Genomic DNA, 27,953 nt, shown 5'->3' with positions numbered 1-27,953 from the left:
CATCTAGATATAAAAAGTTAAATAAAGATCGACATTTTAAATATCAAACTGCAAAAATACTGATCTGGAGTCGCGGTGAAGAGTCCTTATTTCTCTTTGGCTCATTTTCAGCATTAATATATCTCATGTTAAATAACCTCTACTTTTAATAAACACAAATTAGACACAACTGCACAAAAAAGTTTTCTTTAAATATAATATTCCATCATGATGTGTTGTTTTAATTTGAAAAAGCCCACTACACACATACCTTTACATTTCATTCATGTATTTTGTATTAGTGGTGTGTGAAATAAAACCTATAGTGAGGGACAGCTTCCTGTGTGACGTCATGTGTGTGTGGACGGTCTCAGACAGAGAGAAGTGTAAAGTTTGAAGGAAGTGTTGTTGGGGACACAGAGATCTTCTTCTTCTTCTGCTCCTCTGGGACAGTTTGTGTCCTGAACTCAACCGGAACACAGACACCACCTCCTCCTCCTCCACCACCTCCTCCTCCACCACCTCCTCCACACACTGCTGCTGCAGGAGGAGAACGTGTGTCTGTAGCTTTGAAGAATAAACTGCAAATAATTTCTGTAAGAAAATAGGAACAAACATCCCCCAAAAAAAATCTAGATGCATTATTCGTTTTGACTCCTGCCATTAAATTAAATCCTTATTATTTAAATTATAAAACAAGTATCTGAATCAAGCTTTAAACCTTTTTATTGTATCATTATTATTAATAATGGTAGTATTTGTGGTGGTAAAGGTACTGCAGTGACCGTATTGGTTCATGTGTAGAAAACTAAAGTACAACATACATTAACTATGAGCTTGTTGCAGCAGAAACACACGTTAAGTTGCGTCTGAATTATTCACGTGTTGTGTGTGTTTGTAATGTATATTGTTATCACGCGGAGCTGCGAAGTTGAGGTAACACAAAATAAAATAACCAACTTAATACTTTATTTCACAGTTATTTATCCTAAATGTTACTTTAAACGGAGAATTTGTCAATTAATGGTAAAAAGATCAAATATCTTTGTATTTTGACGTGTAACTTGTAACTTGCAGATCTTTAAAATACTTTAAGTGAGAGAATATATGCTTTATTTATTGTGTAAAAAGTGTAAATTAAAATTCTCTGGTAAGCTTTTTCCTAAATGATATCGGCAGCGTCAGGAAAAAAATAAACTCAAACTGCCGATAACTTCCTTCTGTTTATTTTACTCAGATGAGAAAAGCAACGTGACACGAGTCTAATGTATCCACAGCACGAAGTAAGTACTAATCTTAATGTTCTTTCAATAACTAATCATATATTTCTAATATTAGATGAAATTACTCGCAGTTCTTTAGACACTGGCTCTGCTGAAGTCGCCGCAGGCAGGTTTTTAAATCATTGGCTGGAATGAAATTAGCCCTTAAACACAAATTCTGTGTTATATAAACTTATAGATTTATTTATACAGCCTGTATTGTGTATCATTACTTCAGTTGTGTGGCAGATTACACGACGAAAAGCAAAAAAACTACAAATTATTATTCTGTAAAATACACAAAGGCAAAAGTTGGTTGAATTTGACAAACAACAAGACTGAAATAAATATTTTCTGAGGCTTAATTTCTTCTCAACAGTTTATTTTTATCACCATGTCACCACAAAGCCCAGTGTGTTTGTTAATGTGCAAAATAAAACAGAAACACACCGGTGCGTAAAGTTGGATTCATTCCACATCTCCCACGTTTTTACGCACAGCCTCCTGCACATTTCTCCTCCTGCACATTTCTCCTCCTCCGCATTTTTCCTCCTGCACATTTCTCCTCCTCCGCATTTCTCCTCCTCCTCCTCAATGCTTCACTCCGACACGTTTCTATAGATGCGTTGGATTTTTCTCCTCACTATCTCCTCCCCAAAGAGAATAAAAACACCTCTCTGCGTGTGCGCGTCCAGTTTCCTCCCCGGCACCTCCTCCGGCTGCCCACACGGCAACTTCACTCCGATTTACCTTGAATCTATCAACATAAAGCGCTCTTCTATAGAAAATGGGCACAGAAACTAGTTCCAAGCGGTATTTTATACGATATATAAAAGGTTGTGAAATCAGTGAATACACGGATTTGGTGTGAAACTGTAAAAAACTGGCCAGCAGGAGCCTTGAACGTCGCACTGGAGGTATTTGAATGCACCTGCCTCTGAAATGAGGTCAATAATACAAATGGTGTTAATGTTAAATCCTCAGCATCATCGTAATATTCACAATCATCATAATAATACAACATCTTTACAGTTTCATACATCCTCCCCCCCCCTACGCGCTCAGATCTGTGCCATTCCGCCACAGCTTTGCGTGAACTCTGCGTGACCTCTTGCCCCCCCCGTGACCCCGGGATACTGTATAATCTCTGCTGATTGATCTGATTGATCAGCTTCATCTGCACGAAGCCGCAGTCACATGCCTGCAGTACACGGAGCGGAAGCAGTTGGTGTGTTGGTGCAAATACACAATTTATTATCCTCGCGTTTTCTGGCCCGTGGGCACAGATACAGACAGAGATGTGCGTGTGTGTGTGTGTGTGTGTGTGTGTGTGTGTGTGTGTGTGTGTGTGTGTGTGTGTGTGTGTGTGTGTGTGTGTTTATGTGTGGGTGTGCTCATTCATCTGCGGTGATTTAATACATGTGGCATTTTTAGATCTTAGCAGATATATGAGGATGAGATTAGAATAAATAAGTTTTTCCTTCTGATTTTGTTGATTTCACATCATTAAAACTTTCTGCAGCATTAGTACAATTCTTTTTAAAGTTCACTGATACAGGGAGTTCTGCCAGAACCTGTATGAAATAGTACAACTCTTATTCAATGATTATAATAATTAGTTGTATACGTGGGTTATTGTATCCTTACTTTTCATTGTCATGGAAAATATAAAGGAAGGAAGAAGGAATAATAATATGAAGACAAATTTAAATGTGATAAAGTGGTCAGAGAAGATCTTCTGTCCCAGTCACTAACACAGACTAGTTCATTAGTCTGTTGTTTTATTTATAATAGTTATTATAAGTGTGAACAGTAAAGTTCTGTGATGGTGGAGAGATTCACAGGTTTAACTGATGTAAAAATGATGTTTATATGAAGGAAGTAAAATCCTGCTTTTAATATGTATATCTGAAGTACAAGTATTAGCAGAGATAAGTATTAAAAGTAAAACTACTTATATGCAGAATGGCTATTGTTATAATTAACACTTTACTACATGATTATTGGAGCATTTTCGTACACTTTTGTTCTTATTGTGTAAAATCCTTACATAATTATATTCATTAAGTGTTAATGCTCACATGCACAGCTACACATATATAGACAGATCCGAAATGTGAAATTCCTATTACAAATCAAACACTACACAAAATACAAAAGATATAAGAACACACTTCACCAGAACGACACAAAATATAAGGAATAAGAACATATAAGAGTGTAAATAAACATTGTAAGGATGCAATTAAGTACTTATAATGTGGGGAAATGAAGATGTAAAGTTTGCAGAAAACATATGTGTATTTTTGTATTTAATGATATTATATATTTGTGTATAGAAAACAAGAAGCTGTAGAAGTTGGTTCCTTCTCCTGTAAATAAACACAGGGGATTAAAAAAGTACAACATTTTACCCTGAACTGCGGCATGATTATAAAGAAACAGGAAAATCTTTAATACTTTTACTACGTTTCAGTGACTCAAACTTACATGTTTGTCTTCCTCTGAATCACTCCAACCTGTTTGAGTATATTTTCTCTTTATGCATAAAGAAAAAGGCTGTTGAGGATGAGGAGGCGTCACATGATGCATCAAACATCCTCCACAGCAACAAAAGCAGCCGCAACATGTGTGTGTCCCCACAGTTTTTGCTGTTGATGCTACACACACAGAACGAGTGAGTGACACAAATATGGTTTCCTGAACACGCCTCCGGACTGAAACACATGAACATGAGCAGCGTTCGGAGAAGTTAAGGACGGAGAAAATCTGCTTTTTAAGGGTTTTAGTCGTGCGTCAGTAAAAAGCAGAGAGGGTGGAAACACTGGAGGGAAGGAGGAAGGAGAAGGAGTGTGTGTCTGTGTGTGTGTGTCTGTGTGTGTGTCACAGCAGCAGCAGCAATCAGGCCCCTCTTGTCTTGCTGCTGAGTGCGGCCTCTGATTGACAGTTTCTATTCACCCTGTGTGAGATTAGTCCAGCTGAAAGGAGTAACGACCCGTGGCTGTGTGCAGTAATTACGGCCTCGGATAAGAAAAATAAGGAAAAACACACACACAGCAAAACTATAATTATATAATCCAGCAGTAAAATGCTTCTTCTTCTCCTCCTCCTCCCCCCCCAGCCTCCCTGGGTGTTCTCAAAGATGTTCCACCTGTAAAGAGGAAATTCCAGCCGGTGTTTCAGTCGTTTTCCTGCGACGGAAATTATCTCACAATCACAACAAACCGCAGGCTGCAGCATCAACATGAATCTGCTGGGATGGTAAATGGACTGGTGTGTGTGTGTCTGTGTGTGTGTGTGTGTGTGTGTGAGTGACTGAGATGAAGGCCTCATGCCCACGTACAGTAAAACGACTTTGAATGAGACGTTTCATGTGCAGATTGTTTGTTAACAGCTCATTTTTGTGTCCGTACGAGCCGGAGGTGTCGTCATCGCTTCAGAGGACAAGACTGTGTGTGGTTAGTGGGGGGGGGGGGACAACAAAATAATAGGAACACCTGTTCCCTCTATAGAACTTCAGTGGATTGTGTTGGATTATATGATTTAGTGGATGTGTTGCTTTTTAAGAACCAGTTATTGTTTTTTCAATCTTGCTTGTTATTTTCTTCAGACATTTATCTTTCAAAAGCTGATAGGAAGGCAATACATTTTATTTTCATAAGGATATGAGCATCTGTACGACTATATCGGGACGTGATAAACTATGAAACACAGTGGAAACTGACAGTTAAGTCAAATCATAACCACTCATTTTAATGTTTGACACCTTTTGATGCTGGAATAATGTATTCAACTTAAATCAGATTTGTCTTTACAGCCCAAAAGCACAAATTTATCTTATCTGGATTTGAAATTGACATCATCCGTCCTTCCACCTTTTATTTGTGCGTGTAAGAGTAAACCAACTGGTTAATGATGTATTTTAGTGAAGGTCAATTTAGAGTAACAAATTATACCACATGGATATTTATGTTTATGTTGTAACCTCACATCAGTCCAGGATATATATTTATATTGGTTCATATATAATAGCTTCAAAGACTTGTTTTTAAACTGACAGTTTATTCTGCCATTCATATTTTACTCTGACCAAAAAGTGATATATAGGTAAGCGTATTTCTTAGAATGAAAAAGACTAGAATTATGTATTTTGCACCTTTGTACTGTGGAAGAACCTAGTTTGGTGAATATTAGAGTCAAATCAGATTTATTTTTATAGCTTAAACCCACAAATGTGTCTCATCTGACCACACAGGACATCCTCTGATATCCCACCCTTTATATGAGCATGTAAAACTAACCTCTGAGGGTCTTTACTTATTTTAATGAAGGGCAAACACACACGTTTATTATATATTTTTTTACCGCTTGGCTGTAAAACTGTTTATGTAGAAACTTCCATCACATCTTTAAATGTAAAGGCTTGTATGAGATGTGCATACGTGTATTTGTTCATTTGCCAAGTGATGTTCTTTCAAGTTAATACTTTTATATGGAGATTGTTATAACTTGCCTTAAAGACGTTTAAAGGGTTTAAATTGAGGGGAGTGCACTTTGGGCTTTGGAGCTCCTCCATGGTGGAATCAGAATCAGAATTATTTTATGTGCCAAGTATATTTGCACATACAGGACACATACATACATACAACAACAATATAAGAAAACAGAGACTTGATGCAGATCTGCGTGTGTGTGTGTGTGTGTGTGTGTCCATCATCTCATGTCCTCCCGCCTGATCCCGGTTCCTGCAGCTCCTCTGCATCCTCCTGTCAAAACGTGCCCGGCCCCGCGGACCAATCAGCGGCGAGCCTGCGTGGGCAGGAAGTGACGTAGCCGGGTTCCTGCCACTGTAAATTGCTGTGTGTCACCACAAATGTGACCCACACCACACAACATCTCCCGGATCCGAGAGGCTGATCCCTCCGCCAGCCTCGCTCCTCCCGACGTGAAGCAAAAACACCATCACACAAATCCACTGAGCTTCTATTAGAGACCATTTCCCTCTTTTCCCCCTGGTCCACTCCTGTAGGGTTCGAACCCAGACCTCCTCTCCACACACACACACACACACGACCCTCCCTCTCTCTCTCTCTTTATCCACCGACCACAAGCAGCCGAGACCCCGCAGGAGCAGAGGATGAACCCGGGGCTGGAGTAACAGGCTGCAGCTCCTGAGGAACCAGGAGGAACTTTCCTCTCCTGGCTAGTGCAGGTTGAACTGTGACCGCAGCTGTGTGTGTCTGTGTGTGTGTGTGTGAGGGGGGGTTTTGCGCACCGCCTCTCACTTAATTTCTAAGCAGTGTGTGTGTGTGTGTGTGTGTGTGTGTGTGTGTGTGTGTGTGTGTGTTTGTGGCACCTCCCCGCTCCTCCATAGATCTGCTTGCCCCCTTTGCACCTTGCAGTTCTGCACCATGCATTCCTCCTGGCTGCTGTAGATCGAGCAGGACACCGAGGTTCCTCCTCATCCGACCTCCTCCTCCACCTCCTTCCACCTCCTCCTCCTCGCTTCTGGACCTCCGGACCCAGCTTATCATGCCGCGACACCTGAAGCTCTCCCTGGACCGCATGGCTCCTTTGTAACTGGATCTACTTTGTTTCCTTTTGGGAGAGGAAGAGGAGGGCATGCAGAAGAAAGTGTAGCGAGTCAGAGAGAGAGAGGAAGAGAGAGAGACAGAGAGAGAGAGAGAGAGACAGGAGGAGCAGAGACAGAGAGCGAGCATCCGAGGAGAGACTGATCCGACTTGGAGATGTTCGACCAGGCCACCACGATGGGCGATGGGAGCCTCCGCTGCGGACCCGCTCCGCTCGGGTCCCGGTCCCCGGTGCAGAGCTCCAGCGACACCCCGGGGACCTCCGCCTCCACGCCGACCTCCTCCAGCGAGGACGGGCACGACAAACTTTTGGGAGTGGACCCGGACTACTGTCGGAGGATATTAGTGAGGGGTAAGTGCGCGACAACAAAGCCCACAGCGGTTTGATTCTGTGCGTAAAAACTCAAATCCACAAGATGGCAAAAGAGATTTTTAAATTCACTGCTGGTTCAGAGACAATAATGTGGTTTAAAGAATGAAAGAAATAATAACAGGTCATAATCTGAAGCTGCAAGAAAATGCACAAATAATCATGTAGTAAAGTATACATTACTAAAAAATAGCCATTCTGCATAATAAGTAGTTTTACTTTTAATACTTTACTTTGCTAATACTTCAGATATACATAATTAAAGCAGGATTTTACTTCCTACCTACACACAGATTAAACCCAAACAGTAAATACATATTGTAAAACTGAATTTTAATGACATTATTTAGATTTATTTCCTTGCTTTACCCATTTAAATATTACTAAAACAATAGGACTGTTATAATAAATATCCTGAGCTTTATTGTATTGGTGAATAATAAGTAAAATAGTGTGTGAAACTTTGACTGAAGCTCCCAAACATAAGATGTAAATATCTGTGGTGCTGGATACAACAAGCATCTGCTGTGCTAACAATAAGCTACTTTCACTTCCGTCACACCAAACTGTAACAACAGACCACTCCTAAAGAAAAAAACAATAATATAAAATTAAAATAATAAATATAATCAGCTCTCTGAATTGCAGAAGTCACAGAATTATCGTTTGGCACAACCTGTCCCATTTATATCAATTTCTTTTGTTCATATACAAATCAATTGGTCTAATCAATATTCAAAATAATTAAATAAAGCCTCTGAAATATTGCTGTTGTGTCTACTCATAATAAATATACACATTTATATATATATTGAATATTTATAAATAGCACATGTATGTTTCTGTAGGTTTTTAAACGAGATAACAAAGAAAAACATGAATTATATAAAAACAACAGTCGATGAAGAGTAAGTGAAATTCATCGTTGTGTTGTTAACCAACACAAGAGCTGAGAGAAAAACACACATCTGCAAACACTATGAATCTGTGTTTGAGAGAGAGAGAGTGAGTGTGTGTGTGTGTGTGGGTGTGTGTGTGTGAGTGTGAGTGTGTTTTATTTTACATGTCAGTGGCTGATTGCCTTTGTGTGCCAACGTTGCGTTAATGAACAGCAGAATAATATTTAATGCAGTGTGTGTACAGTGTCCACGCCCTCACGCAGGAGGGCACTGGTCTCTGAGTTGAACCCACGTCCCAGAAACATACACAAAAATATAAACATTACGCAGATAAACATTTATACAATCAGCAAACACACAATAATCTCTAACAATATCTTATAGCCTTTGTTTTTATTTATTTATTTTGTATTAAATATTCTATTAAAGTCACATCACACCTTAAAATGCCCTAGATATTTGTGGGTATTTAAAATGTATTTTTATATTAGCAGATTAAATTGTAAAAAATATAATAGTCTGTGCAGTAAATATATAAACAGAAAATCTTAAAAAGCATCAGGTTCTAAAAACACAAAGAGAACATATTTATATTTATATACATGTGTATTTGTTTTACAACGTTATTTTCATTCAGGACATTTGTTAATATTCTTAACGCGCGTAAATATAAATATTGTTAGCGATCAAATGAGGAAACACATAGAATATATATAACATGAGGAATATATGAGGAGGTTTCCTGCTTGTATATATGCCTTTTTTGATTTTCCAGGAACAAAATTGCCTGGAAAGGTTTATTTAGAAAAAAAAAGAAAAATATGATCAAATTAAATTACAAGCTGTGTGTTATTTTTGCTGCTGGCTGCATTGGACACAGTCAATATGTCGGCCTATCAATTCCCGGCTGCAGGCGGACGCTGTGGGTCCGATGGCCGCTGCCTGGTTGGTTTGATCTTGTATTGAACGGAGCTGTGTCCTGATGCAGGAGCAGCTCAGTCAGCACAGGACACCAGGGTAGTGTTGATGTCACTGCTGGTTTTAAATGGAGGAGGATGATGATGTGGGTGTGAGAGGAGCAGAAACACGAGAGAAATGACGAAGAAGCAGCTTTAAAATGAAAAAATAAAAAGCAGGAATCAGCTCCATATGAGACGTTGCCTCTATTTGAAGCAGCTGGAATAGTAATAATAACACGTATATATTCAGTTATTTTTATTCCCCTATTCCCATTATTAGAAATACTCCTGTTAGATATTGCTGCTGCACCAGTGAGACTTTTACTCGCTTTATCCTCTATTCGTCCTTGTTTCCATATGAGATGTTGCCTCTATTTGAAGCAGCTGAAATAATAATAATACACATATATTAAGTTATTTTTATTCCCCTATTCACATTATTAGAAATACTCCTGTTAGATATTGCTGCTGCACCAGTGAGACCTTTACTCGCTTTATCCTCTATTCGTCCTCGTTCCTGCTCCTTCTCCACATAAACAAAGTCCAGGTTATCGTTGCTGCTGTGGTTCTCCACAGGCAGGTGCTCGCACGGTTCCTCTCTGTGAACCTGGGAGCTGGGACTCCATAAGATGCTGGTTGATGGAGTTCATGCACCAGGAGCTGGCCTGGGACGACTCGGTGCTTTTTGGGTTTCAGACAGCACAGCTCGTTCTGGAGGGCCTGCAGCGTCAGGGCTTTTCTTTTCTTTTTTTTTTTTTTAAAGCTGTAGTCTGGATGCTCGTGTTTTCCGCAGAGAGGCCGAGGTCACCGGGAGGTCAGCAGGTCTGCGCAGCCCCCCCCCCCACTCCCTCTCTCGTTGCGCATGTTTCCATCACAGCTTGAGCTTCTCTGGGTTTGGCCACAACTATAAAAAAATATTAAAACATGTACGACTCTGTGTATGAACGTGCATGTGTGATCTGAGGACGGTTTGTAGCCTGTGTAGTGAGGAACACACTTCCCATGGGGACACATGACGCACGGCCGTGATGCGTGTGCGTAAAGATGGAGATCTGTCGTGTTTTTACTGCGTGGTTCGTGCGTGTGTCGGCTAAATAAACACTTGAGACTACAACGCAGAGGTTGAGACAAGTGCGTGAATATAACGGAGCAAGTCACAGTTTCATTATCTGCTTTAATTCTCCCGTATTTTACGCTTTTTACGCAAAGCTTCCTGCAAAGCTCCTGCTACGTTTTAACACTTTTATCTCCACGACTACAGAATATAAGGAAGGTTTTATTTGTGCCTTTTTATTGTGTTAATAAATAAAGAAAGTCTATTTGAACTTTCCGTGTTTGTTGCTCTTGCAGTTTGGATGTTTGGCTCAATCAGTATTGTTTCATATTTAATTCAGGACTCTTCATATTTTATTGGATTTGCATATTTCATGAATTCAAAACCCTGGACAAAGAGGAGGTCGTGTCTGGCCTCGATGTGATAAATACCAACAAATCTCGGCTGCTGTGGAGTTTTTTTTATTGTAAAAAGACGTCATTTGTCGATTATGGCAAAACTTCATGACGATTTTTTATATTATTTTCTCTCTCTCATATTTATTTTATACGCACCGGGTCTGTGGATCCAGTGCGGGGTGTCATTTCTGACCCCCTCGTCCAGGATCACTAATATTTAATACATCATAAATTAAATTTTTTAAAACGTGTAGTTTTTGTACTTTTTAATGTTTTCTATTATTTAAACTGGTTTAGATTTAGCAGATTTTTTTGCTATTTTTGAAAACCATACCAGGGTGAACATATCGAGGCAGATAAATAAATAAAATTGATAGTAGATCACTTGGAGGGAAACAAACCAACAACACTAACAAAAACACGCCTCAACCAAGGAAGAAGAGTATTTAAAAAATAATAATAACAAGAACACAAGTGTACACACACACACACACACACACACAGACAGCTTCACAGTCAGGACTCCACCGAGCAGGTTTACGCACAGTGTTATTATCGTCATTCCAACATGACGTGCCAGATAAAGTTTGGGATAAAGTCTTTTCCACCTGCGATCTTTAGTTTCACTCCGTTTCACTTGGCACCAGGAGAACAAGGACGTGCAATTCCCAACGTAGCCAGTGACTGAAATCAAGCGGAATTTATCTGAGTCTGAGTTTTGGCCACGAAGCTTCAACCGGTGATTCAGTTTTTAATCTGCGTGGATTTAAGACCATGAAGTCGGTTAACTACAAGACTGTGGCTTTAGTATGAGCCACTGATAAAAGCACACCACAGACTAGATCTGCTATTTACAATTGACGTGTGTGAATATGCATCTTTCTCACAGAGCAAGTTCTGAACCAGCCCTCGTGTTAAATGAGTAGTTTGTGTATCTCAAAGACGCACATCGTCCCAGTGTCACACCAGTTTAGCTCTTATAGGCCTTCGCATACTCCAGCCAGAGGAAGGTGTGTGCGTAAAACTACAAAACCAGTGCGTCCATTTGGATTGTTTCTGATTTTATTCTCTTATAAATGCTCCAACTACCTGTATTATAATATATATCTCACAATAAGCAGAGTATGATCTGAATTTGTTGTTTTTCTGTAGGAAAATCCACTGACATTTTGTGTTTCTCTGCGTTTCTCTCCTCTGCACAGACGCCAAAGGCACCATCCGGGAGATCGTCCTTCCCAAAGGCCTCGACCTGGACCGGCCCAAGCGGACCCGCACTTCCTTCACCGCCGAGCAGCTGTACCGGCTCGAACTCGAGTTCCAGCGGTGCCAGTACGTGGTTGGCCGGGAGAGAACCGAGCTGGCCCGGCAGCTGAACCTCTCCGAGACCCAGGTAAGAACCCACCGGGACCGGGACTCGTCTGAGGGAACTGTCTGTGGATAAGAAGCCAAGAAATACAAAAACTTATTCTAAATATTCTAATACCAATAAGAACGTTTCCACCAAATGTGAGCCCGTTATTTTATTCACCTAAATACCCACATTAGGCCTCTGTAGCCACAAGCTAATAACTTTCATAAGTAGTTTAAAGTGCTAGTTCAGAATTATGGTGCCAAATCCATCAGGTGTTATTATGTATTATCTGAGTGATTCTGGTTCGTTCAGAGGCTTTAATTGGCATGTCAGCCAATCAGAGAGGAGACAGGAGACGTAGCTGCCACGCCCAACACAGGTTTCTACTGTCCACCTCTACTAAATGAACAAGTGAAGGTTTAAAGTCCAACAACACAAACACGTGTGTGTTTAATGTGAATGTACAGGCAACTGTATGGAGGTGGAGAATCAGAGAAAACAATGTAACTCAGTCTCTAAACAAGTCAGTTTAGAGGCCTAAAGTTTAATATAATATAGTTTTGCATTTTCAATTTCAATCTTTGTACATATATGTTTGAATTTGAAGTTAAAATAAGTTATTTATATATATATATATATACATGCATGGAATTTATACATTATTAAAAAACGCTTTTAATCCAGTGGGTTGCATCAGCCTCAAAATCAGATGAGTCAACTTGTCTTTATTAATATCTGTCACCGTCTGAATCCCAGTTCAGCAGCACCAGTCATTCCAGTGAGGTCTGACGTCATGAGCATGTTTGAATGAGAGGGAAATAATCACCACTTCCTACAAGTGATCAGTTTCCACTAAAAACAAATTAAAAAACACTTTCATTCTTATTTAGTCTCCCAGACACTGAGCAGATCTGTGTATATCACTTACTAAAATATACATGGTCACGTTCTGGATGTTTGTGGCTATTGTTGTTGTTATTGTTGTGGTATTGTTGTTGTATCTGCTCCTCAGTGTGAACACACATATTCAAACCCTCCTGCAGCGCCACGAGCCCCACCCCTCTGTGTTAGTCATAAAATGGACACACACACACACACACACACACACACACACACACACACACACACACACACACACACACACACACACACACACACACACACACACACACACACACGCACACACGCTATGGCCTATATATAGGACACCCCTAGAAGAGTTAAGTGACGCAGGAGCAATTAACCAGAAGTGTCAGACCAACCAATAATATATTATTTTCTAGATTTTTAGCCTATTTAGATTTACAAATATTAAATAAATAATTGTGACATTCTATTTGGCTGAAGTGCACAGTTTTCCACAAACGGTATTTTAATGACAATGAGGGTCTTTAACAATTTAAAAACTATTTATTCAACACACTGTAGGTTCATATGTTGTGTCCTTTAAATATCAGTTCCGTTTTGTAGAGGAGTTCATATGAAGCAGCGTAAATCGTGCGCATTCAGCTGCGTCACGTAACATTTAAAGCATTTTATACGAATCGCTGAACTTTTGTTATCCATCGGGAAACCTACACACACTCTACCTACTCACACGTCTGTAGACAAAATAAAATAACTGACAAAAACGTTGTATAAAGTTACAGACACGCTACAGTAGGAAAAGCACAGATAAACAAATAATTAAATGAACGATGGCTTGGTTCCACTTAGCTGCTTCACTTTCATGGTCTTGGTTTTTTACAACATTAGAACAGAACCATTTAAAGTTATAACTAACTAATGCTTATATTATGATCATATATTGTGTTAAAATGTCCTTTTGGGGCCGATTATGAAAAATAATGCTATTTGGAAACTGTGACGTGTTTCACAACGAAAACCTCGTAAAAACAAACCTTCAAAGTAAAATATCATAAAGTAAAAGCGTCGAAAATGCTTCGACGTTTGCACATTTTGTTCTTACTCGTTCTAATAAAGAGCAGGGTTTTGTTTCCGGGGCCTTTTGTGCTGCAGACATTTCTTTTAACACTTGTTGAAGGAAGTAAAATAACACATGGAGGAATTTACGCACCACCATAAAGCAGCGGTATTATCTAACCACACAAAAAAACAGGACTCAAACATAAAGGTGATGGGGTGGTGTGTATGTGTGTGTCTGTGTGTGATTGTGTGTGTGTGTGTGTGTGTGTGTGTGGAGCACAGAGCAGCCACTGTGTCCCTCATTAGTGCTGACACTAGGGGTGTTAATGGGAGGGCCCCAGCTTCCTGCTGCTGCTGCAGCCGAGGATTGGCTGAATGAAAACCCGTCTGACCTTCAAGTGAGAACAACACGTTAATAATAAAAGTCTCCTCGGTGATGGCGGAGCGAGATATTAGAGCCATTGTGCAGAAACGTCTTAATGCTGCGTTGCTATCGAAGCAGCTTTTAAACGCGATCAAAGAGGCTTTTTCGTGGCATTAGTGGCGAGTTGTGTCTTATTATCGTTTCCTTTCTGCTCGGGGACAAAACACGCGTCATGCAAATGAACCAAATCAAATCTACTGATGGAAAATCACAACGGAGGAAAAAGGTGGAGACGCTAAAAACATGTGGATGCTTTTAAAACAGCTTGTTTGGATTCATCTCTGCGTGTTACTGCAGTTAATTGGATTCTGACGCTAAAATGGTTTTTAAAGCGTCTTTTTATCTATCTATCTATCTATCTATCTATCTATCTATCTATCTATCTATCTATCTATCTATCTATCTATCTATCTATCTATCTATCTATCTATCTATCTATCTATCTATCTATCTATCTATCTATCTATCTATCTATCTATCTATCTATCTATCTATCTATCTATCTATCTATCTATCTATCTGAACAGCGTCTTCAGTTATTTAAACATTATTAATAATAAAGAGAAGCTCCTTCAGGCCTGTTGCTCTTGTTTTCTAGATTTTCTGTTTTAGTTTAGTTTGGAGTTTTGCGTTTCTTACCATGTTGTTAAATGCTCGGTGTTCTTTACGTTTTGGGAAAATGTTCCTTCGTTTCTCGTTAAGTCTGTTTGATTAAATGGAAACATCTTGAGTGGGATAATGTTATTCCTGGTGAAGTGTTTTTCATTTAGTTTCGCTAAAACAACCAAATCCTGCCAATAAGATTCGATCCTTATTTCAACTAAATCCAGAATCAACTCAACTCCCATTTCGTCTTTTATTTCTAAGGTTTATAGCAACCAACTAATTCCAAAGTCACTTTAAACAAATATAAAGGCTATAAATATAACAATACTATTTAGACTATATAAACCTCAGGCTACATGCTTAGCCTATATAAACGTGACAGGCGTCTTTCTCTGGGACTGAAAAGACAAATACTAATTACAGAGAGGTTGGATCGTTAAGTGTTTTTTTAACAATGTTTGGGGATTTGGTCATTGACCCATGGTGTAACTCCAATTAGTTTGGTGAGGTATTCAAAAGGATCACGCAATGAGGCAGCAGACATAGGAAGCACATGCACGCACGCACGTAAAAAAGAGACTCGTACAGAAACTTTAAAAGTTTTTTAAATCTTTCTTTTACGCACGCAAACAGATTCCTTCGCAGAAGCTTAAGACAAATACATTTCCCTGTTAATATTTCTGAAAATAGATGGACAAATTACTTATTCATGGGAAAATATATTATTATAAATTATTAAACTTATGGAACCAGCGTTTCTCGTCATGACGCGCAGCCTTTGGATTAATAAACTGTCGATTGCAAACGTTGCTCTGGGGAAATGATGTCATATTTTTACGGTATTCTTGTCTTTTAAGGTGAAACTGCGCCACAAACACGACCATGGCTCATTCTTCGTTACTTTTCTGATGATATCAGTCAGAAATTCTTTCCAATAAATATCTTAATTTTTATTTTTCATCTTCCAACGCTTTTAAACCCAAAAATTTCGATGGAGCAGACTTTTATTTATTCTGTTTATGTCATCGATCCAAGCAGAAATATTCAAAAGTAAAAATCGACTTGCTCTTCAATTCCATGACTGAAGGTTTATTATGATATTGACTCTCCAGATAAATAAATAAAACATGTGTATGCACACTTTTTTGCCCAAGAAAATATATAACTTTATTTTTTCTTTTTCACTTAACACTCTGGTGTAACGGTTACTGAGTAATCCATTACCTGCAGCTCAGAGCTGTCCCTTCATCCCTGAAGGTGGCTCCCCCCCACAGGGTACCACAGCAGGAGTGGGGGTGCCCACACACACACACATTCACACACAGACACACACACACACAGATTCTTATTGGGGACCCTGTGGATGCTCATGGAGGCTCCAGCTCTTATTGTGAAGGTATGTTGCATGTGAATCCTTCACTGCTGAATGGAACCTTCCTCATCTCTAGTTTCACATCCACACACATGAATTTATAGTAAATCACCACATGTGGAACAGCCACACCTTATTTTACACATTTTCTCAATGTAGTTCCATGTGAAAATGTGTTCAAATCACCCAAACACCAACTTTCTTATCGATTTTAAAACTTTGCCGGACATTTGAGTTCCAAAAATGTAGGAAAAGATCAAAACTCTTCTCATTCTCATTCTTTATTCGGACTGGTTTGTCAGTGGGAGGCTCCAGGAGGCTCCAGGACACTGTGTGGTCACTTTAAGCTCCTCCACAGTCGTCCTGAGTTGAGTGCAGCTGACGTTACTCGCTGCCATTGTATCAGCCCATTGTTGTTTGCAGCTCTTGCATGGAGAAGCTATGGATTTAATGGCCCCTGCGCCGAGTTAAACTGGTTTAATCCTGCAGCAAATGGGAGGGAGCTCGGCCATGTTAAATCTTTAATGTAGAGCCGGCTGCACAGATGTGGCTGAATGTTTGCATCTGGTTTCCCCTTATTTTGTCACAATAGATTTAAAAAAAACAAAAACTAAACATTTTGATCTTTTTGAAAATAGTCTAATTTCATTTTTTTTTAAAGTTTGCACATCTGTCCTTTGACATTTATTTAAAAATGCATTTCTTACTTTACTCTTATATAAGGCCTCTACTATAGATCTTATTTATTCTTTTGGGCTTTTTTAAAACAGTTTCTTTGTTTCCTGGCCGACAGTCAGAGAGGGTGTACGGTGGCCTGCAGGGACAAATTTGACAATGTGTTAAAAAACGTATAATGAAAGCATACAGATGCTCTTGTGCCACCAGAGTTCATCCACCTCCTGAAGCACCTTCCCGCGACACATTTTAGGTTAATAAACTCAGCTGCTGGATTTGATCTGAGAATCACCGCCCACCTGAATGTGACACAGCCGCCCGGCGACAGGTCTTTACGTCGCCCGACATCAGGCTGACACTTCCCCTCGTCTTCTGCCTGCTGTCGTTTCTATTAGTCCGACAAATACTTGAGTCCAAACCGCCTCCGGCCCAGTTTAGTGGAAGCTGTGAAAACTTTCAGACGAGGGCTGACAGGTATTTCTCAGCTCATATTTTTTAGTATGTTCAGCAGAAAGGCGTAAAAGAAAGAACAGATCTGTGAACTGTAGGCGGATGATGCCACTGTCAGTATAATGTCAATAGACCAAGCTTTGGTGATGGCAGCAGGGTGCAGGCCTCACATCCCTCTACATGTGGTTACTCTGTGGCAGAATGGATCAAGACAATATGACCACTGAGTGTAGAAATACATTTAAAAAAGTGTTTAAAGTAACAGGATCATTCTGAATTCCTTTGTTGAGACGTTACAGCTTCTTGTCAGGGTTTGAAATCCATCCTTGCACTAGTAAAATATGATGTAAAGGATCAGAAACAGAGGAAATGTGATGGACTTGAATTTGTCGACTGATTTAAAGAGAAAAGAGACAAACGTTTCCAATTTAAAGTCGTGGAAAACGTGGTTTTGGTTCCACACACTGGAGAGAAGGCCCCACATCTCTGTGTCCGTCTGCAGACGCCGGAGACAAGAGGACAAGTTGTGCTCCTGTGTGGGTCTGCGTTCACTGAATGTCCTCCTTGTGTGTATTGTTCTCCATGATGGGCCCAGACAGCCGGTGTCTGGCCACCCGTCTGGGCCGTAGAGGACCCGGCCATGACGTGTGTCTGTGCAGATGTAGCAGGGAGGCGGCTGCACAGGGCGAGGATTGTCCCCACGGTGTGAATGGAGAAAGAGAGGAAAGGAAGAGAGACAGACACGCTGACGGACGCACAGACACTTGTGGCCTTGTGCCTCCAGAGCAAATGTTTGGTCTTCGTACTGTAAAGAAACCAACTCTTTCCTCTGACTGCTTCCAGAGCGTCGTCCCGAGGGGAGGAGCTTCAGTCCCACTCAGGGACGGTCAGGAAACGACCTGTCAATCAGCTGATTAGATCCTCAGAGGACATAATGGCCATGAAGACGTAGTTTGTCCTTAATTACTCTCAGATTGAATTGACTTGTTTCATCAGCTTCTGGCAGAGTGAGGTTTGTGTGTGTGTGTGTGTGTGTGTATGGACGTGTGTGTGTTGGTGAGTGAGTGAGTGTGTGGGTGTATGTGTGAGGATGGTCTAATTTTCGAACATATGGAGGAGCATGTAATCCTACAACTGACGTGAAAATCAGCAAAATTAGAAACAAGAGGTTTTCATTTTTCTTCTCTTTCTCTCTCTCTCTCTCTCTCTCACACACACACACACACACACACACACACACACACACACACACACACTCACACACACACACACACACCGAGAGCCTTGGGTGTGACCTCATCGGTGCAGTCAAAGGTTTTCCATGCAGCCACTTTGTGTCATTCGCTTGGCAAAATGTGTAATGCAATTAAATCGGAGGATTACCTGCGCGGCAGCTTACCAACACCTGCCGGCAGAGAGGGAAGTCTGAGTCCTCACCATGTGTTCACACAGCACGTCCATATTTTCATGATTCACACATGCATTTCTAAGAAACAATAGTCTTGTTCTGCAGAATGAGGTTTGAAATGTTATGGATGATGAGTTAAACGCTGCAGCTGCTGGAGTCAGTGCTGGTTGGAAGCCTCTTGGATCGAGGCCTTTCTACAATTCAAATATTGTCTTTGTTTAGTCCTCATTTAAACTTACGTCTTTAAACTTGAACCACTTTTTATAAAATCACAAGCTCACACATCAGTCTGACTTCATATTGTATCAGTTTTATACAAGAAAAATCAGTTAGGAACCAAAATATATGAATAATGACACTGAGGCCTTTAAAATGAACAAGTATTTAATCACAACGAGTCAAAACATTAATGTAGAACAATTCTAGATTGTGTAAATATTTTTGGATTATTTATACAAACAAATGCAGCAGAAAATTTTATGAAATTAAACAATAATAAAGTCTATTTAAAGGGATTTTATTTTATTTCTAGATTTTTTTTAAACAATATAAATTATTCACAATTTTACCAATTGCAACATATTCCAGGAACTGAACATGATTTTTATGTCAAATATGAATCTGAAAAAGTCACAGTAACTATCAGATACATTTTGTTGGTTTAAAAATGTAGTATAAAGAAGCAGAAAATTTAAATATTGAATTAATATAATTTTCTCCTGTGACAAAATCACATATTTTGCAAAAACATAAGCGATCCCTCCTCCAGGGTCGTACAAAAAATGTCACGTACGAAAACTTAAAAGATCAAATATATAATAGAGAAAAGAAGCACATTTAATAAACAATAGAGAAAAAATGCACACATTCATTTTGGTTTGTTAATCAAGCTCTGTATATTTGTTTGAATTTGTTTTTTATTTATAGTTCGTTACCTCTGGTTATGTTTTCATCAGCCTTCATCTGTTAGTCAGGATTCTGCAAAAATTACTCAACCGATTTCCATGAAATTTGGTAGAAGAATGCGACAAACGCCTATTGACAACCTGTGGAATTTTGAATTAGATTCCGTTCAGGAGGCAGATCCAGGAATTTTTTATCCCTTTCTTTAACATTGCGGGATTGTTCGTTTTTTTAACCATTTCATTTGATTTCTAAAAATCAGTTATGTTTAGGGGGCTGATATTTATGATTGTGTTTAATTTGGTGCAGAGCCTAATAAAATCTAGATCTAATATGGTTTCATAAGTGGACTGTTGGGCCTTGGCAGAGATCTCGTTTACAATAAGTTAGATAATAATAATAATATTTATCGGCCCCCAAACCTTCATATCAGTCCGGCATTAACGTGTAGATTTTCTGACTGTTGAATCTCTTATGTATTTGTCTTCCTTCAATTTTAAATATAAAAAATATAGAAAACAGTATACAGAGTTTTATGCATCATGAGATTTTATGGTTAAGACATATTTTTTGGAGAAGGTGATTTGGTTTCTATATTTATTGAATGAGTGTAGCTCATCAGAGGTATAGGTTGTTGTGGATGGATGAAGTGATGGATGGATTGTTGGAGGGATGGATGGATGGAGGGATGGACAGGAGAGCGGGAGGGAGGGGCAGAGGGACGTAGAAAGAGGTGGGCCTCATAACAGTCCCAAGTGCTTTTGTGCTCAGGAGGATTAGGCGGCCATATCTACCAGCGATTCTATAAGACGGCGTTAACCCCTGGCTGAACCTGGCTGGACATGTGCTGCAGCCATGGAGGACCAGACCGGGTTCAGGCGGGCGGGGTTAGGTGATGGGTGGGGGGGCTGCGGCGGTGGAAGGGTTGGAGGGTGGATGGTGATGGTGATGGTGGTGATGATGGTTTTTTGGTGTGAGGTTTGGAGTCAAGGTGAGGAGGAGAGGAAGCAAGGAGAGAGATGTGGAGGAAGGAAGAGGAAGCTGTTGAGGAAGCTGTTGAGGAAGTTGCCTCAGTGATGGTTTTTGGTTCAGGGTTATAATCCCAACACTGACATCAACATGGATTCATTTTGTACAGTTTCTGTTCAGATTCTGAGAGAGAGGGGAATACTAAAAGGAGAAGGATGGAGCATCTGTAATTTCACTTTTTAATTCGTTCATTTTTCTATGTTTTTATCTGTGCAACTCGTTTTTTATTATCTGGAAAGAACCCTGCATGTTGTTTTGATTCATATTTGAATGTATTTTTTTAAATATAGAGGTAATCTATCCAAATTCCCGTGATGTAACCCCACCTTGGATTCAAGGTGAGGCTAAACAATGTGTCAAAGTAAAAACATGCAACAAAAAATGTCACGAAGCAGCAGAATACCAGGAGAGAACGGACAGAAATATCAGAATATGTCAGTCCAGAGAAGTTTTCAACTACATTTAAATAGATGTAAAATGAGGTGAAAGGTGAAACATTCCAAAGTTAAATCAAATGCACAAATGACTCATGAGACTTTATTTAAATATCCCAGGAAATATGAAAATTTGTCAAACACTGCAGCTGAACACACACCGGCTGCCATCAGTCCTCTACGTGACGTACAGTGGCCTACCCGCTGGTCCACCTGGTACAGTCTCCACGGAAAAGAGTTTTCATTGTGTTGCTGCGGCTCATCACATGCCTGGGATCAGGGGGTCTGCCCGGGGTCAGGGTGGGATCACCGAGCGGCTGGAGGGGTCATGGAAAGTGTGAAAGACACCAAGTGTCCTCCTTAAAGTCTTTACCGCTCAAATCCTGCATTTCACTTTGCATTGTGGGTATTAAAACATACAGGCAGGAGGGGTTTTATGGCTTTATGTTCATGTTGACGCTTCACGTCGTCGTGGCTTAGCTCGGTTCAGCCTCGAGGCCGAGCAGGGAAATCAAGTGATTAAAAACACGAGTGATACGGAAACAGGGACAAAACAAATTAAAACAACAGTGAGAATTATTTAGAAAAAACATCTAAATCGACGTCTTTATTCCGACTTCCTCCAATCAGAGGTTCACGTTGGGACACAGCGGAGCTCAGCTGGTTTATGGATCTCACATATGGATGCTCTCTGCACTGGGTCTTGATCTGGCTTAACCTCTCTACCTCTAGCCCAGTTCGCCGACGCTCTGTTTGCAGCTGCCTGGTTTCGCGGCGCAGGCCTCCGATTGGCTGACCTCTGCCCGACTGGGCGGTGTTTACAAGCAGGACGACGGATTCATCATCGCCGCCCTGACCTTGAATTCATCCGGCCGCGTCAACGTTCACCCTCCATCATTTGGGTTTTCATCCCCTAACACGTGTTTCCATTACACTGCAGCTACCTGGGTCTGAAACAGTGGAGTGGGATTTAACACACGGAGGAAACTTAGAAACCAATTAGATTAAAGTTAGTTTCATCAATATATCAATAATAATATAAAAGTTCCATACATCCTATATTCCTGATGTCTTCTTAAAAAAATATAAATCAACATTTTCCTAGTTTTCCTGCAATCTTGACGTTATTGTGACACAGTGAATATATTTGTTATATAAGTATAATTTGTACTGTGATCTAAAGGTCTTTGGAGAAATTAAGAATAAGGAGGAAAACGAGACAAATAAATGAGAAAGAAATGGGAACATGTTTTCTTTCTCTCTTGTAATATTCTTTATTTTTGTTATTGTCAAGAAAAATACTAATTCAGAGAAAAAAACAGATATAAATTCATAATTTATAATATAGAAGTATTTTCTATTTGTATGGAGCCTGTAGTTTATTGTATTTCACTGTCCTGCTGTGATATTATAGTTCATTAAATGTGAATTAATCCACAGCAGGACATAGATCCTAATAAATTAAATATTTACTCCTATTTGACAATGTTAATGGCCGTCGTTCTATTTTTTTTGTAAATTAAATTACAATCAATTTATAAAGATGAAATATGAACCCTTATCCAATACGACTGATCCCTCATATTAACGGATCCCAAGTTTGTTTTATTAGATAACAAAACATTTTTAATTTTTACATTTAATTAAGGTATTTTATTTTATTTATCCCTAATTTTTGTAGTAAATTACAATGACTGTTTTTAAGAAAGACCTTTATTGATCACAGCTGCTCAAAAGTAGCATCACAAATGTAAGAATAAAATATAAAAAGAAACTGAATCCAGAATAAATAGGATAAAAATACAACATGGACATATTCTATGCAAATATGTCAGTAAAATACATGGAAAGTATATTTTTTGAAGTATTTGTATGTGTATATCCTCAGTAGAAGATAACGTTTCTGATGCCGAACAGTAAGTTTAGGTTTTTAAGGGATTTGTCACCGACTGATTTAACACCAACAGACTGATGACAGGACGTTTACTGTTTACACTAATGGACGTTTGACCTACAAACATAGCAACAGGGATTTTAATTCACAGAGAGTATGTGAACTTCCTGTTTCCCTGCTCTGCTCATCACTTTCCTCCTGAGTCTTGGCCTCGCCTCGGCCCCGCCTCTGCGCCTCAGCCCCGCCCACCTGAGGGGGTGCAGAGGGCGAGGTCGGGGCAAATGCAGGTCACAGCAGATCTGGATCTCCCCTGGTAATCTCTGCCCCAGCTCTGAACCCTGGATCCCATTACAAAGGATTTACATCCAATAGTGTAGATGCACCAGAGGCAGCTCGGCCTTCTTCTCTCCTCATCAGTTCTCCCCCCGAATCAAATCCCTGTGAAACACCATCAAGCTTTTTTCTTATTCCCCCTACCCCCCCTCAGCAATCGATAGGAGGACCGTGGTGTGAGCACGAGGCCGAGCCCCGCCCACGGCGAGGGGGGGGGTAAAGGAGGCGGCGGTTTCATTTGGAGCCTTTTATGTCCAATGCAGAAGGAGATGTTAGTGTGAACGGAGAAGAGGTGAAGGCCGAGAGGAGGGAGACGCAGACGGTTTACCGCCGCTGGCCCCGCCCTCCCGCCGCCCCTCCCCTCTTATCTCCATCTCCACCTCCACCACCCCCCCCCTCTGTGCCTCTTTCGGCTCTTGGCAGTAAGACCCGCTGGCGTCAGTGCTCCTCTCTGAGCCGTGGGATCCTCTCTTCGATCCCATTATTTGCGTCGTGGTCAGTGGCTGAAGCTATGATCTCACTGCCCGCTGAGCCGCGCCTGCACGCCGCACTGATACTGTTCTGATGGCGTGGTTAACACCGGTCGGGCCGACAGCTCCCAACGCCATCCACGGCTACGCTTTGAGTTCTAACCCGTGTCGCCCACAGAGGTTTAAACTCAAAGCTGAGGGATGCCGGCTGCTTGAAGGCCGCTTGCTTCTCTCCAGTCAAAACAGAGCTGAGAGGAAACTACAGGAATTTGCTCATCCGGTGTTTTGTAATAAAAATTTAAGTTAAGATGCTTTTTGAAGTTTGTTGCTTTTGTGCAAATGAAACCTTAAAATATCTCAACCCCCTGAAAACTTGACTCTACATCCAAAAGTACTGGAGCAGAGTCGAGGGTTTTACTGAGACACGGGGTCATGTGAGATGACTTCACAGCGAGCGTGTGTGTGTGTGTGTGTGTGTGTGTGTGTGTGTGTGTGTGTCCACTTCACATGTGACCTCTCTGTGAATGTGTGTGTGTCCTCATACTCCTGCTGTGCTTGCCTTGCACCTTCACCCAGTCTTTAAACACTTTATTCCTTTATTTGTGTGTATTTCCACGTGTCGTCTCGCCGTCGTACGATGATTGTCGAGTTTTTTTTATTCCATTAAATTAAACCCGAGATGTTTCACAGTCTTGTGAGTTTCTTTTTAATTAACAACCCGTTGAAGGTTTTAATTCCTCGGCTCAGGGATTAGACGACTGGGTTTCTGTGAGAAATCGTGACGCGGTCGATGGAAACGTCCGAATAACTTTCAGTTCACTGTTGGTTGAACTTCCTCAGTGAAGACGAGAGGAACGAGAGGAAAGAAACCTGCTGATCAGGTGGTGACATCCAGTCATAAAGACACGGCTTTATGACATGAATTCATGTTTTACTATAAGATAGGACACATTTACAGCTTTAATGGAGAGAATGTGTAATTCAAAGTCTGTTTTTTGCATAATCTGGATCATATAGACTGAATAACATCGTTGTTTCACTATTTAACTGTTTTTCTCATTTGTTTTAACCAAATTATGAATTGATTTATTGAGAAAATGGCAACGTGAGACGGTAGAACACATACCAAGGCCCAGTAGTCCCCTTAAATTCATTCAGGCCTCACAGCTCAAGGCCACATTACGTTATCTGCACCAGAAAAACCTCCGTCCACTCTTTCAAATATGAGCATCGGTGCAGATAAGTGTGTTTTTCTGCAGCTGTGATGGAGTGAAGAAGATGAAGAAGAGGAGCGTTTAATTATCCCGCTGCCACAGTGCCAGAGATGAAGAGTCTGCATGAGGCCGCTGTAACTCGGCCCGGGCTCGCATCCATTTTTCATGTGTGTGATTCCAATCGGAGGCGGCTCTCCGTGCAGCGATCTCCCGTGACCCCCCCCGTGCCCTCCAATCAGCACCAACTTCACCACACGCTATACATCGAAGCCACGCTGTGCCGCCATCAATTAAACATGGCCGACAAGGACAGGCAGAGTTCAGCGAGCTTTCCTCTCGACCCGCTGCCGGTGGCGTGACGGCTCGGGAGGTGGAACTTCAACGTTCGCTGCCGTGATGAGACGCAGATGTCGATGGAGATCATGAGTTCTTGTATTTTCTCTCACCTCTGCAGCCTCCTGCACCAGTATCTCAGCTCCTGGTGCATTCGCATCATATTTGCAGGATGCATCGGCGCGAGTATATGACTCCCCCCCACCTCTCCCACATGTGCACTTCCGGCCTGTTAGAGCTGTGGAGTGTGAGAGAGGAGAGAGCGCTCAGGACCCACCATGATCAAATGTGCAGAGAAAAACAACCGCGTTGATCCGATGGCTGGTGCCGGGGGATTACAGCATCTCCGCGTGTTCGGCACGGAGGTACGCACGTATGAGCGGGTTGTGGCTGAGGCGTTGCGTGCTCTCGCCGCTCGCAGCGCTCAACATGCGACACGGGAGATGTGCAGCGAGCGCAGGTCACAGAGAAGTCAATCGTACACGTATGTGAGAGTTCAGCTTGTGGAAAACTTCAAATTTTGAGGCATATGAAGGTTCAGGGGAAGAATTCCTGATGGTTTTATGTAAATGTTTGTTGAAACATCCAGGATCTGCACGTTAAAAACAAGAGAACACACGTGGATACTTCATGAGGTTCCACATATGCAGCAGAAGAACCATTGGTGGTCCTTTTCAGGATTCAAAAAATGACATAAAAACTGAAGATTCTGTTGCTTTTCTGACAAATAAACACATAAAACTCATATTTCTTCTTTGACGGCCACTACTGCAAATATTTCTTTCCTTTTAAGTTCTCATTTCACGGCTTCAACCGCAGACAAAGTTTCTATTTGGAGCAAAAATGATGACGAACATTTCTTTTTGTTGTTTCAGGTCAAAGTTTGGTTCCAGAACCGCCGGACCAAGCAGAAGAAGGACACCACCAAAGATTCGGACAAACGCTCCTCCTCCACCTCCGAGTCCTTGGCCACCTGCAACATCCTGCGCCTCCTGGAGCAGGGTCGCCTCCTGGCCGGCCCCGCCCCCCCCCACAACTCCCTGCTGGGGCCTCACAACGGCTCCCTGCTGAGCAGCCCGGGCGGAGGCTCCTCCCCCGGCATCAGCAGCAGCACCCCGTCCGGCCTATCGGGGGGGACATTCGGGCTGTCGCTGCCGTCCCTGGGCGGCACCCCGCCATCGCCGCGGCTGGGCCTCCCGCCGCCGCACTCCCTGTGCTTCTCCATGCCGCTGCTGGGGGGCGCTCATCACGAACTGACGTCCTCTTACGGCTGCGGCTCCTCGGCCTTTGAGCCGTACATGCGGCTGGACAGGAAGGAGTCCGACCTGGGCGGGAAGAAGACGGTTTCTTAAGTCACGCGTCCGTCTCTGCGGACGCCAGGGGACCGGGACTCGTCTTCGTGAGAGCTTTCCTCCTCGGCCCCTCCCCCTTCGGCCTGTTTGACACTGAATGGGGCAAAGGGGCTAAGACACCCCCCTGGATCACGAGAGGAAGAGACCAGGTGGCTTTTCCTTGCGGCACCATTTTGTGTCCACAGCACTGTTCGGCACACTGACACAAAATGGTGGAAAGGACGCGATGTGACGGAGACTCTCCCACATAAAAAAAAAAAAAAAGAAGAAAAAAACTTGTGAATTTCTTTTTTGCAAAATGCCGTGTGTGTGTGTGTGTGTGTGTGTTGCGTGACCGCTGACAGACGTTGTTATCACCGCTCTCTTCACAGTGGGTTTAAATGACTTCGCAGTGGGTTTTATTTTTTTTGTCCAGTGAGTTTGTACGTGTGGTTCGTTTCTCTCTTTACAGGCCGTCATCTGCTGTTCAGGAAAAAAAAAAGATTACTTGACACGTTGGGATCGAATCAGTATCTGAAGGAGAAGAGCAGCAGCGTTTCAAATCCAGCAGCTTGTTCACGTTTCTCTTCAAGTGGCCATGTTTGATTTTTTAGTTGATGTGCTGATCACAAAATGGAAAGAAACACTGAAAAAAAAAGAAATGACAACAACAAAAAAAAAAAGAATCGTAGCATTTTTAATATCAGTCTGTTTGGTGTCCAGCGGTAGTTTTTGTAAATTCTTGATTTGGTTGTGTTTGTTTATGTGGTAGGATCTGGACCAACGATGCAGAATCACATATCTAGATCTGATTAATATAAAAAGAACACAAGGAGGAGGAGGAGGAGGAAGGAAGATGGTTCGACTGCCAAAGCGTTTTCGTGTCCTCCAGTCAGTCGAGGTCGAGAGAAACGACCTTTGAACCCCCGGGTGAATCCACGACTCACGGGTGTCCCGGTTTCTCTTTCAGCGAACAGCCAGAAAGACGTTGAGTAAATCAGACGCGTAAGTTTTACGGTTTTTCGTTACGTATTTAATGAGACAAAATTTGGAGTCGGAGTTGTGGTTCCGGGCCGAAGCTACAAACGATGATTCCATTGATCGACAGAAGTATTCCGTCATGTTCTCAAGCAGAAATATACCAAACGTTCCATCATCTCAAATGTTTTTTCTTCTCTGGTATATTTTGAACTCGTCATCATCACAACAGCAGCAGCTATCCAACATATTTCAGGTCATATCCATAATAAAACTAAACGACTTTGTAACTTTTACTGTACGAAGTTAT

At 41.3% G+C, this 27,953-nt stretch overlaps 1 protein-coding gene across 1 annotated transcript; it reads left to right on the top strand.

Annotated features, from left to right (window-relative positions):
* Window positions 1-6,988: 6,988 nt before the first annotated feature.
* Window positions 6,989-26,686, top strand: vax2 (ventral anterior homeobox 2). The gene is made up of 3 exons (XM_061066697.1): window positions 6,989-7,184; window positions 11,715-11,902; window positions 26,210-26,686. The coding sequence occupies exons 1-3, from the start codon at window positions 6,989-6,991 to the stop codon at window positions 26,684-26,686; spliced, it is 861 nt and encodes a 286-aa protein (XP_060922680.1).
* Window positions 26,687-27,953: the final 1,267 nt, after the last annotated feature.

This window comes from Limanda limanda, chromosome 22, assembly GCF_963576545.1.
Source record: "Limanda limanda chromosome 22, fLimLim1.1, whole genome shotgun sequence".
Classification (NCBI taxonomy): Eukaryota; Metazoa; Chordata; class Actinopteri; order Pleuronectiformes; family Pleuronectidae; genus Limanda; species Limanda limanda.
This window is presented reverse-complemented; position numbering and strand designations above follow the sequence as displayed.

Excerpts from the sequence above, each read along its gene's own strand:
- vax2 (XM_061066697.1), top strand. The coding sequence starts at position 6,989 with ATGTTCGACCAGGCCACCACGATGGGCGATGGGAGCCTCCGCTGCGGA. Across the intron at positions 7,185-11,714 it reads TCGGAGGATATTAGTGAGGG|ACGCCAAAGGCACCATCCGG; the intron begins GTAAGTGCGCGA and ends TCCTCTGCACAG. Across the intron at positions 11,903-26,209 it reads TGAACCTCTCCGAGACCCAG|GTCAAAGTTTGGTTCCAGAA; the intron begins GTAAGAACCCAC and ends TTGTTGTTTCAG.